This window comes from Atractosteus spatula, chromosome 3, assembly GCF_055471065.1.
Source record: "Atractosteus spatula isolate fAtrSpa1 chromosome 3, fAtrSpa1.hap1, whole genome shotgun sequence".
In the NCBI taxonomy this organism is placed as follows: domain Eukaryota; kingdom Metazoa; phylum Chordata; class Actinopteri; order Semionotiformes; family Lepisosteidae; genus Atractosteus; species Atractosteus spatula.
Window position 1 is genome coordinate 75333382 of NC_142708.1, and position 12441 is coordinate 75345822.

The 12441-nt window shown below is 49.5% G+C and overlaps 1 protein-coding gene across 1 annotated transcript; it reads right to left on the reverse strand.

The window, feature by feature from the left end:
* Window positions 1–448: 448 nt before the first annotated feature.
* On the reverse strand, window positions 449–3694 carry LOC148838757 (neuroglobin-1-like). The gene is made up of 5 exons (XM_088911222.1): window positions 3462–3694; window positions 2400–2507; window positions 2189–2309; window positions 1364–1444; window positions 449–589 (listed from the first exon to the last, which is right to left on the reverse strand). Exons 1-5 carry the CDS (start codon window positions 3692–3694, stop codon window positions 449–451), a joined length of 684 nt encoding a protein of 227 aa, XP_088767348.1.
* Window positions 3695–12441: the final 8747 nt, after the last annotated feature.

A 12441-nucleotide genomic window follows, 5' to 3' on the forward strand; every position in this document is an offset into this window, starting at 1 on the left:
TGTGTTGGGAAATAACCAGACTGACTCTCACCAGGTGGCTCTGGCCAGCTTAGAGAGGAGTCTGTCTTCTGTCAGAGGCTCCAGTTGGCTGCAATAAAACCTTCCATTTTTTCAGAGGCATCATTCATTCAAGCTGTCAACTCACCTGTCTTTAAAGAAGCCCTTCCCTCACCCTGCCTGCCCACCCATCCTGCCCACGTAATGGATGTCTTGCTGCAAAATGGCATTGATGTGACACAGGCGCAGTAACTGAGTGCCACCTGCCGGGCTCCTCAGTCGCACTCAGCTACCGTCCATCCAGCAGCTGCCGGACACCGACGGCTCACGAGACTCTCACTCTGGTTAAGGGCAGGGCTGCTGTTCGCACGTAATGGGTCGGACTGCCGGTGCTGGGCTCAGGACCACACCGCCCCGGTCGCAGAAACCGGCATGGAGCGCGCCGGCGCCGTCAGACGCAGTTGGGCGGCGCTTCCTCCGCCGGACTCTGGGGCGGCCTCTTCCTCGCGTAGCTCGCCTTGTTCACCCCGTCCTTGTGCTCCTCTTCGTGGTACCCCCTCTTCATCACGGCCGCCAGGTACGCGAATAAACTCTGGGGTCAAGCAAAAGCCAAGAACTGAAAGAGACTTGCGTTTTTGTAACGGTGATCTTAGCCCTCTCTGAAACAGTGCTAATCATGAGTGAATTCTCCACCACAACTTAATACGCTCTCGCTCTCTTTTAGACCTGCTGCATTGGTCGGCATCAGCCTGTAACACCCGCAAGGCATCTATCCTGTGATAATACACTCCTTACAGAGGTATTCAAGCGTTAACCACCTAGTCCTGTAACGGATGTCCTGATATACCTGCCCTGTAGAACAACACTGAACAATTCGTATTAGCAGGGCAATATAGATGTTTGTATCATACGGAATGTGCTTCGTGGTTTCCTCCTTCGCATCAGGACTATTTATACCACAGGATATCTTAGAATATCCGCATCGCATTCAGTAGCCGGAGAACGTCAAAAGTGTTTACAAACGAGAGGAGCTATTCAGACCATCTGGACTGTTTGGTCGTTAGTAGCTTATTGATCCCAGAATCTCATCCAGCTCTTTCTCGGAAGAAACCGGTGTATCGGCTTCAACAGCATGGCTGATTAGCCCGTTCCACGCTCCCACAACCCTTTGCGTAAGGAAGTGCATCCTGTGCACATTCTGAAGCTCCTCTATCTAGTTTCCACTTGTGGCCTCTGGCTTGCGGTTTACTGTTGATACCGAAAATGTTTCCCAACGGTTATTAACAACCATGATCTCACCGAAAGCTGCGGCACTTTGCTCTGATTCAAATGGGGCACAATGAAGCCCAAACTCAGGAATATTCACCTCCCAGGCCTGTTCCACCTGCGGGCTCCAGCTGTCCTTCAGGATGGGCTTGACCGCGCTGATGAACTGCACTCCGACGTACTGGGCAGACACAAGAGAACCTGTCTCTCAGCCACAGCGGCGGCTGGCAGTATTTTCACAGCGAAGCCGCACTTTAGAAAAGGGGTTGCTAATATAATTTAGAGGCTTTTTAAAAAAAAGAAAACATATTCATAAAATGTTAGGAGTGAAATAAATGTGATCATAATCGATCTCTATATTAATCGCACCTGTATTAAAAACAACTAATCCAGGCTGATCCACAACTTAAACACTAACAGTGTGTTAGAATTGTTTAGAGCATCTTGAACAACAGATATCAGCTTGTTCTAGTCACAAGAGATTAAAAATACCTGCTTCACGCTCATTGTAATAATACCCCTCCTAATAACAGAACACCGTGCAGGACTGCTCTTCAGTTCTGTCGTGTTCTTTTCTTACTTGGCATAATTCTGTCTATTTGCATTGTGTGGTGGACAGGGAGTACAGGAGATCTCCTTCCCAGTATACAGTATACCCCCCCCAGTCTCAGGAACGTCTCCCCCGCAAAGCAGGAGGACTGGGAGCACTGGAGACAGACTGGGATGGTGGAGACAGAGCTGACAGATGCGTATCTATAGCCTGGAAGGGAACTGTCTCCCAGCACTCTCTATCCCACAGTGCACTGGTAACAGGACAATTGAAATGCAGGACCGAGGAGTGTCAGTACCATTCCATAGAGTGTCATATAGTACCTTGAGTGAAATCCTCACACACGTAACCCATTTGTGGTTCTAAAAGGGGTACCTCATAGTATTTTGGGGGTGCGTTATAGCGGCAGTGGCTCTTCCCCAGTTCCAAGGCAATCTGCTCCAGCTTGTCTTCCTGAGCCAGTCGCGCGACACTCTTCTCAATGAACGACATCACCCTGCCGAGAGAGGAGACACAGTGAAGCTCCAGCTCGCCCCCCCCCGCTCCTCTCCGGAGACTCCCAGCCGCGGGACCCCCACATGGGTACCTGAGGCCGTGCGCCTGCAGCTCCTTGCTCATTTTCAGCTCCTGGAGGTCGTCGATCTCCCGGAAGATGAAGAAGACATCCTTGCACTCCGGATGGGTCTCGAACAGCCTGGGAGGGACACGGGCACAGGAAGAGCTCACTGCTTCGCCTGAGCCTTGTCCCGACTACAGTGGGGTCAGTTTCATAGCTGAGCCCCTCCAGACAGGCCTGTCACCCTGTCAGAGGAGGGGGAAACTGGGGTGCTTGGAGAAATCCCATGCAGACTCGGGGAGACCATGCAGACTCCACACAGACAGACACCTGCAGCCGGAGTCAAACCCAGCACCCCAGAGCTGTGGGACCTCACTGTTAACCACCACTTCTCCCTTTCTGTTATCTTCCACTATTTCACTATTAAAAATATTTAACACACCCGACACACCTGAAGAAGGCTCCACAGCCGAACCGTTGTGTTTCTTTACTTCTCTTTTCTGCAGGGAATAAACCTTTACTTGTTATTTAACACATGGCTACACAGCCCAGGTCTGTCCTAGACTGCGCAGTGGGATGTGAACTCCAACAGGTCTCCTCAAATGTTGTTTTTCTTTGCTGCTGATTACAAACTTCGGCACATGCAGCCAAATTCATACATGCTGTATACAGCATCCGTTGAATAAAAGGCTTGGTGCTTTAACCACATCGTACGACACAAAAAAACTGAGGAGTAATAAAAACTGGTTTGATTGATTGAGTGAGTGATTGATTTAAAAGGTCAGGATATGCCACACAGGTTATGTTTCTTGGGACAAAAACAAGAAACATGATGATAAATAGACCATATGTGCTACACTGTCTCCCAGTGTGGTCAAGATCGATCTTGCGTGTAAAATCGGTGCTATAATCTTTTTACCCAGCACGCCCGCCATTCCCTGGCTGAATTCACTAGCACAGTACTAATGTGAAAACTTACACACACATCTACAGCTGCGAAGTCCTCAGCGAAGTGGGCACGGGTGTCACTGTGAGCTGTCCCTGCGGGGAGGACGGGAGCGACAGTTACGAGCCCGTTTCTTTCTCTCCTACCTGATGAACATGATGATCCCTAACCGGGCGATGTCCTGATGCACGACCTTCCAGGACTCCCGGATCAGGTCCTTCTGGGACTCCGTCAAGGGAACTGGCTCCGATTTCAGGCGGAATCCGGGACCCCTGGCGCCTCCGATTTCGGAACCTCCAGCGGACGCAAAAGTGGACCCGGCCGAGTCAGGAGCCGACATTCCCGAACTCACTCCGCTTCCGGACAGCGCGCACCCCATCGCGATCCGACCCTGGACCCCGACAGCGCACCTAGGGGAGACCTTTTACTCGGATTAAAGTGGGCGCCGGGGTATAACTGATGCTAGTGGCTTGAACCGTTCTTCCGTGGCGTCCAAAGCACCGCCAAGAGCGCTGTGAGAGATATCCACCTGCCCCAGAACCACCTCCCCAAAGAGAGCAGAAACTCCACGACGGGGACTTCAGAGAGCCCCCCGGCTGAAGCCGGACTGAACAGCCCGCTCTTACACAATTTTCGCTCGCTTGCCGCCCGCTAATGATCACTGTTAACAGCTGACACACGGCGCGCTCTCATCCCTTATGAGCGAAGCACGATTTGTTCTGAAACGTGAGAAGGGTTCCTTCCGTTTGCCTGCCGCGATTGTTTTATTTTTCATGGAAAAGAAATTGGGAGTATTTTTTTTTTGTTCTCCCGTCGGCAAACTAATGTCTTTGACGCGCAGGCGACGCGACGCGAATGAGGTGGAAGCCGAGAGGACGCCCCCACCTGCGCGTGGTTCCCCAGCCCCCGCGCGCTGGGAGGACCCGAGCAGCTCCCCAACGCCAACATCTCCTTCGCCAATGTCAAGAATCAAAGACCGGGTCTGTCGTTCACGCAAAATGGCTTCTGGAAATAATCCCCACCGATATCCGTGCGCTTTTGGCGTTGTGCCACTTTTTATCTGATTAGATATCACAACACAATACAATGCCACTGTAGTTCTGTGTAGACTCAAACCGACAATAAGGAGGAATATCATTATTCTGCTATAGCGCCATATAAATACGACAGTTTGCTCCATGAAACGGCCAGCAAGTATATCACCCTGCAGCTCCCAGCTGGCAGTCCACTGGAGCTCAGCAGGTGTGAGTCTGGTCAGTACCTGGATAGGAGACTCCTGGGAAAAACTGAGGTTGCTGCTGGAAGAGGTGTTAGTGGGGCCAGTAGGGGGTGCTCACCCTGTGGTCTATGTGGATCATAATGTTGTGGTCTGTGTGGATCCTAATGCCCCATTATAGGGACGGAACACTAGACTGTAAAAAGGCATCGTCCTTTGGATGAGACATAAAACCAAGGTCCTGACTCTCTGTGGTCATTAAAAATCCCAGGGCGTTTCTCAAAAAGAGTAGGAGTGTTTGTCCTGGCCAAATTTCTCCCTGGCCCTTACCAGTCATGACCTCCTAATAATGACCTGTAAAGCACTGTGAGTGGAGTGTCCAGAAAAGCACTTTATAAGTGTAAGGATTATTATCAATAAAAATATAGAGACCCTCCCAACCCTTCCAGATAAAAGTAATAAATGTTCGGAGACACATGAGATTATACATCACAGAACACCAAGCACTAACACAGCAGTCTCTGGCTCAGCTTGGTGAGATACAGGGTCAGAAACAGATGACTTTAAACCAGAGTTGTGGAGGTGCTGAAGGTTCAAATGTCTGACCCCTAATCAGATATGGGAAAATGATAACAGCAATTGAAAACATTTATACAGTGGCTTTCACTCCAGAGGCACACTCTTTGGCCCCCCACTGAGGTGCAGCCCCACCTGGGAGACGCACAGCAGCTCCACTGCATACAGACCAGGGGGAGGAGAGAAGCCGCTGCACCAGGTGTCATTCTGAGAAAGACAGATTGTACAAACCCACACTCCACCCCTCACAAACAGCCATGGGATCTGTAATAACCAAGCACCCAGGACCTGGGTTTAACATCTCAATCGAAGGACAGCACCTCCAACTGCACAGAGGGGAGAGCACCCCCTACTGGTCCACCAACACCACTGACAGCAGCAGCCTGGTCTCCCACCCCAGTACAGGCCAGGGCCAGCCAGGCTTCTGCTCGGCAGCATCGGGCTTTTTGATTGCAAGGAATGTAATCTGCTTGTTTGTTCAACTTCTAAGGCATAGAAAGCAGGTTTCGAATAGATATCCGTAATGAGACACTTTGTGCATTTAATGCACATTTACTTGATGTGGGAGGCTTTAGGCATTACACTCACATCGTGCCTTGCCTATGAAGCAGAGGGTTCTACTGCTGAAGAGAACAGAGGAGCCCAGGTGGGCTCAGTAAACCGTTTGCGATAATCAGAGTGATTCCCTTTTCTCTTTATTTAGAGCAGGAGACTGTGTAGCTGAGCGCAGCCATCAAGCTACATTACACCGTCATTTCGGTCACACGCATATGGTACCTTTTATTTTATTTCCTTTCCAGCACTGTCAAAGTCTTTGTTACTCCAGAAAGATGCAATTGTCTCAGATTGCTGGGCTGATGTTTCATCTTGATTTGAATCTTTTGACAGCGCAGGAACAGTAAAGCCTAATTCTTTATTTATTTACCCCGAAAGGCACTCACAAAGTCAACTGCACCAGCTTTCTCCCGAATGAGCTATGCAGATGGAAATGCATTTGAAACCGAGAGCCGAAGGTACATGCTGTATTTACACCGAGGGTTGCAGGAGCAGGGAACGAGCTCCTCAGCCATGTTGTTGAAGTCGATACCCTGGATTCCCAGCAGTTAGATGAGATTCTCAGATCAGTGAAGAAGTAATTACCAAAGGGGCTAGATGGGCCAAATTATCTCCTCTTGTTTGTATGTGTTATGTCTTCTGCAGACTTCAGTCAGAGTGTCTCCTCTCAGAGAGCTGCTGAGTGCTGAATATGTAAGGCAAATATCTCTCCTCCCTGGCCACAGGCTTACTGAAATACATGCTTGTTTCAGAAATATATAACCTGCCGTTGCTCGATGACTTGAAACAGAGACAGTTCTATTGTAGAAGCAACGGCAGGCCTGTTTTTCTGAGTCTCCTTGAGTAAAACCTGCTGATGAGTTTCGTGTATTTGTTTTGGCATGGGTTCAAGACTGCACTATGTGACAGTGTCACGCAAAGGAATCACAAGCTATGCTTTTTCTCTCGGAGTAAATTTAACACTTATGTGTCCTTGAGGAGGTCAGCATGGGGGGGGTGCCGTGGATAGTATTGCTGCTTCAGGGTTCAATTCTGGACCTGGGCTGCTATCTGTGTGGAGTCTGCATGCTCCCCAATGACATACAGTATTGGTTTCCTCCCACAGTCCCATGAAAAAACTATTAGGTTAATTAACTTCTGGGAAAACTGGTTCTGGTGTGAGTCTGTGTGCCCTGTGGTGGACTGGCATCCCATTCGGGGTGTTTCCTGCCTTGCGCCTGTTGCTTGCTGGGATAGGCTCCGGCTCCCCCCAGATCCTGACCTGGATGAAGTGGTTAGAAAAAGGATGTATGGTATCCTTGAGAAGCTGGATTTCAATATGTAAGTGTTGTCATGACCACTACTAGGAATAAGCTAGTATTCCTAGCATAACAGAAAGGACGAATAATTAATTCAATTCAAAACATTTTTTGTTTTATTATAATACTACCAGTACACTGTCTTTTCCTCTAACTCTCTCTCTCTCTCACACCCACACACCCCCATGCCTCGAGAGGAGAGACACTCAGGAGGGCCTGACATTTCCAAAGGACCCCACGCTCTCCGCCCGCTCGTGACGAGCGCGAGAGGGAGGGAGCTCTCAGCCCCGCTCTCCAGGAAAACAGAATGTCCTTGCGGGCTCACGGTGCCCAGATATCCGCTTTGTTCCTCTTGAAAGCGAGCCGTGACTGGAGCTCCATTCACTTCATAGTGCTTTGTCTGCACAGCCTGAAAACCTAAGGCAAAGCTCTCTTTTATACAGACTAAGGGTGCATCCCAAAATTAAATAAACTACTAGTACTGACACCACAAAATTTAATATTTTTATATTTAAAGTATCAGTAGCACCAGTACTACTATCAGTGTTAATAACTGTCATTTTAGCCTCTTCATATCTAGCCAGACAGCTGTACCAAGCAGTTAGGAGGGCAAATACAGATGAGCTTTGAGTTTGTCATTAAATTATCGATTGGAAATCAGGTTATCATGATGCCCATTCTAGCAATATATCCCTGTAGAGGGACCTATCACAAGTCCAGAGCAGACCAGTAGCTGCACACACAGCACCACAGTGAGCTCCCCTCTGCTCCCTCTGGTTTTCCAAGCTGGGCTCAGGGACGGCTCCTCAGTATTCAGGGAGACACAAGCGACCGGCTTCTTGTGGGATGTCCGTCGCGGTTGAGTTGTGACCCCTATGCACGCAGCACAGGAGAGTGTGAAAAACGTTGCGAGATGACAGGCAAGAAGAACAATGATGGAGACTAATGGCTGCGGCCTCGCGCCTGTCTCTGCGCGGTTTACAGGACACTCTCATCACACAACCCTCGTCCCTTCGGCCCAGGGCTGAGTTAATGAACCTGCTTCACTGCTTGATCGAGGGCTTATTATCCAGACAGCTGTGGCTGGTGCCATGAGCGGGTTCCTGCTTTTTTCAAGAAATACTGGGTTTGGGTCACACTAATGATAAGCTGCTCAGTATCTAGATATAATACACTACCATAGTAAAGTGTGTACTCACAGTAGCAGCACCAACAGCAGCAGCAGTGGAGTAGCAGTAACAGTAGTAGTACCAGCAGGAGCAGTGATGGTAGAAGCAGTAACAGCAGGAGTGGTGGCAGTAGCAGCAGGAGCAGCAGGTGCAGTGATAGGAGTAGCAGTAACAGTAGGTGAAGGAGCAGGAACAGTGATAGGATCAGCAGTAGGAGCAGCAGGAACAGTGATAGCAGCAGCAGTAGGAGTAGCAGTAACGGTAGGTGAAGGAGTGATAGGAGCAGCAGGAACAGTGATAGGAGCAGCAGTAGGAGCAGCAGGAGCAGGAACAGTGATAGCAGCAGCAGTAGGAGCAGCAGGAACAGGAACAGTGATAGCAGCAGCAGTAACAGTGATAGCAGCAGCAGTAGGAGCAGCAGGAACAGGAACAGTGATAGGAGCAGCAGGAGTGCCAGTGCAGTGGTGTGGTTGCACTATGGCCTGCACTGATTTGTGGTTCACGTTCCGCAGGGCTGAATCGTTCCCATAGGCTGTTTTTAGCCTTTCCCAAAGCCAGACTGTGTTCGTACCTGATCAGCGTTCCCATACCAGATGGCAGCTATGTGGCGCAGGTATGCCAGTCTAGGGCCATGTGCCTGCTGTCTGTAGGCACTCTGTATTCCTGTAGCGTTCAAGCCATTGCACTTGAGCTGCGTGTCACTAGGAAGTACTGATTTTCTAATATCGTGCTGCAGCCATCATGCCACCTCACAGGAACAGAAGGAATAAATCCCATCTTGTTTGCTTGGTTGCTGACTGAACCAAAGATTTTAAAAGAAATTTAGAATCTCCGCTTACTTTTTGTTTTAAGCTCAGCTGATGTGGATTTGCCATTTGTGTTGTGTTTTTTTTGCATGTCCTGGCTCACAGCTCGGAAACCTGTGGGACCACACAGGGGGGAATAGGGAAGTGTGTGCAGAGACCTCTGACCTCTGACTTCTAACCCGCCCACCATCCAGCTGCTCCTCTTTTAACAGGTCACAGGCGTGCAGGTGCAGTGCTGATTGGAGGAGAGGAGTGTCCCTCACAGCACTGTGCTCGGGAGTCTGCGGGGCTCACTGTGTGCTGGGAGCTGACAGAGCCCTGACCTGCTAAGCCCATCATACCCTCCTGGGTAAGCACCACCTCATGGAGAATCCCAGGCACAGCCTGGTGGTGACACGACCCACAGAGCTCAGAGCTATGCGCAGGGCAAGCGCCTTTACCGTCTGAACAACTCCGCAGACCCCTCGGGCGAGATTCCTTAAGCATGATGCGAGATCACATGCACTCATTTATTGGAATATTTAGAACTGCTTGGCAGTGACACATTTAAAATAAATGTGTTGTTAAAGAAATGAAGGGCCTTGTCCTTAACCACCCTGGAAAATTCTAACAATAATACAGAAAATGTCCCTTTCGTTGCCACACTGGTACTGAAACAGAAAGGCCACAAATTGTTTCTCAATTTTCTTGTCAACACCTGAGGATTCTGGGGGATTAATGTGCACCATGAAAGGTTGAGAGCTAATTCTCTTCTCTTTCTGTTTAATACTTAAATGCAAGAGATTAACAACTGCTTTTACAGTTCCCGATAATAGAGTAAAACCCCACACAACACTGATTCAAGCAGTGCAGTTGATACCTTGTGCTATTCCAATACTCAAGAATAAGCGTGGTTATGGCCTGAATGCAATAGGAACAATTCGGGCATTTTTCTAATTATAATCTGTTCTTCACAGATGGGCAGGGGGTTATGACAGACACGCAAGATTTGATTGGCTAGGAAACGACAGAGTTATCTGTTGTTGTGTACTGTAGCCTGTGCACAGAGATCTGCACCATTTTCATGCCAGCCCTCTATTAGTACAGTTCAAATAAAGACTGTGTCAGATGGGCAGTTCTACTGGGAGGGCGAGGTTAATTCAGAACGTAATCTGAATGTACAGGGATCTTATATCTGTTAGCAAATAATATAGCCAGATAGCACTCAGCTCATTTTCCTTTCTACTGTCGGGAAAGGGAGGAGCTGATTCCTGGGAAGTCTCTTTTTTAGACCAACATGATGAATAAATGGCACAAAATAAACTCAATCTGTCTTTTTCTGGTGCGCTATGTCTTATGTGCTTATGGACGTAGAGTTATATGTTTTGTGGGAAAAATGGTTGCAATTTCTATTGGCAAACACTGAGGGGAGCTTAGGAATGCAGTAGCCCAGGTTTAACTGGGCACCAAAGTGAGTATTAGGTTCTCTAAACTGTCTCTGAGTGGCATCTTGTGTCCCGTGCATCCAGGTCAGGCTGCAGGCTGGCACAACCATTGCCAAGACCATCCGGCTTTCTGGAAACCCGCCGGAGGTGAGCTGTGAGAAACTGCCCCGCCTGGGAGTCGCTGGTTTTCCCCGAGATTCCGCTCCCCCCGCCTGTGCGCACAGCTCGCGGCTCGACCCGCTGCAGGGCCTGGCTCGGCGCTGGCTTGCTCACAGCTCCGCTTCGGCGAGCGCAGAGTTTGGCTTCCCCCCGTTGCCACGCCAACAGGCGCCGGAGCCTGGCAGCGCTGCTCCTGCCCGCGCTGCCGCCTGGCACCGCGCCCAGAGGCTCCCAGCGTCGGAGCAGCGGTGAATTTAGCAAAGAAAAAAGATCCCCCCCCTCCCGCCAATCTTACCCTGAGCTGGGCTGAAAAACACCGACAGACAGCAGTGTTCCGGCTAAACTGAAAGGCAAACTCCCAGCTCTGCACATACAGAAACATCAACGTCCCTGTCCTGAACATCTGCGTCCCCCTCTCTTCCCAACGCGGGCCCGCAGGCTGGTTCTGGTACGGCCTGTGGTCCAGGACCCCCCTTAGTGAAGGAAATGAAGACATCAATGGACAACACTGAGGATGACACTGTTGGCAACAAAGAATAGTTGTTGCTCCTGTGAAGGACCCAAAACCTGTCTTGGCACTGTGACCCTCCTCAGGCCTGAGGGAGATGCCCGGGGGGGTGGGGGTGACTTCTGCAACATCACCCCCTCTGCTCATGTTCTTGCTTCTCCCAGTAAAAACAGCTGCAGCCCTGCTGCCCCTGACCCCTGCCTGTGCTTCCTCTGGCCGCTGACCGCTCTCCTCAGCCAGCTCTGTCAGCTCTTAGCCAGGCACCTGGAAGCGATTCTTAGCCACAGAAAAGGAAATGAAAGCATCTTGACTGCCAGCGATCTGGACACAATCACTGTTTAACCAGCTGGACACAGTAGGTCCCAGTCCTGGCCCCAGACGAACACTCTGGCTGCTGGGTTCCTCAGGCTCCAGTGCTAACTGATGACTTAATCGTTCTGCTTGTGTGCTTAGATTTTTAACATATTTCTTTCTTCGGTCAGTCTGAAGTTTCAAAAAGACCAAACCGCCAGGGCACTTTTTCCCCAGCATTTTAAGCACCTCTAACTTTACACAACCTCCCCCCACCCTGCGGGTCGCGATGGCTGGCTGACCAGCGCTCACTGGTTGATCAGTGAGGAAACACGCAGGTGGGAATGACGCTGTATGGGACACGCCCATAGCGAGCACTTCGTCCTTCTGCAGGGGGCCAGTTGGTCACATGCCAGCCTGCACACCTGAATGAGGTCAGTCGGTTTCTCAGAATCTGGCACAGAGTTGATACAGATTACAAATCTCTTCAGACCTTTTGGGGGCTGAATGTAAATGTGAAAAATTTTCCCCACCAAGAAAACTGAAATCAACTGGCCTTAAGAACGTGGCCAGAGACAGTGTTCCTCCAGCACCAGGGTTAGGAGCACCGCTGTAAATACTAGGAAGATACTGAGCACCTGTTCTGGGCTACTCTATCAGGCAGAGTGCCTTTCCTAGCATTTAAAATCCTACAGTTGTGCAGAACACGCGTCTGAATAAAAGAAAGCTGGAAAGCTTTGATATTTAACTGCTAATTTTTGTTAAAAGCCAAACAGCAGTTTGATATGTAAAGACCGAGGTAGTATGTTTTTTCTATCTCTTACAACAACAGTAACAATGGATATCCTTACTTTACCCCAGAAACACAAAAAGCCAAAGATCAAAGCCTCTTTCTCCCTAGATGCAAAGACCCCCTTTCAAATGAAAATGCTGCAGGTTCATTTTCCCAAAAAGAACAAACATATTGTGGAGTCTGTGTTTTGCAGAGACAGGGGCATTATAGAGTGAAGCTTAACCAAGGCAGAGATCAATAGAGGCTGCTTTCAAAGTGTTCAGATGCAACAATACATTAAAAACAGGTAACGTTTTCAGATTAAAAGCCAAACAGCCACTGGCTGTGTGCT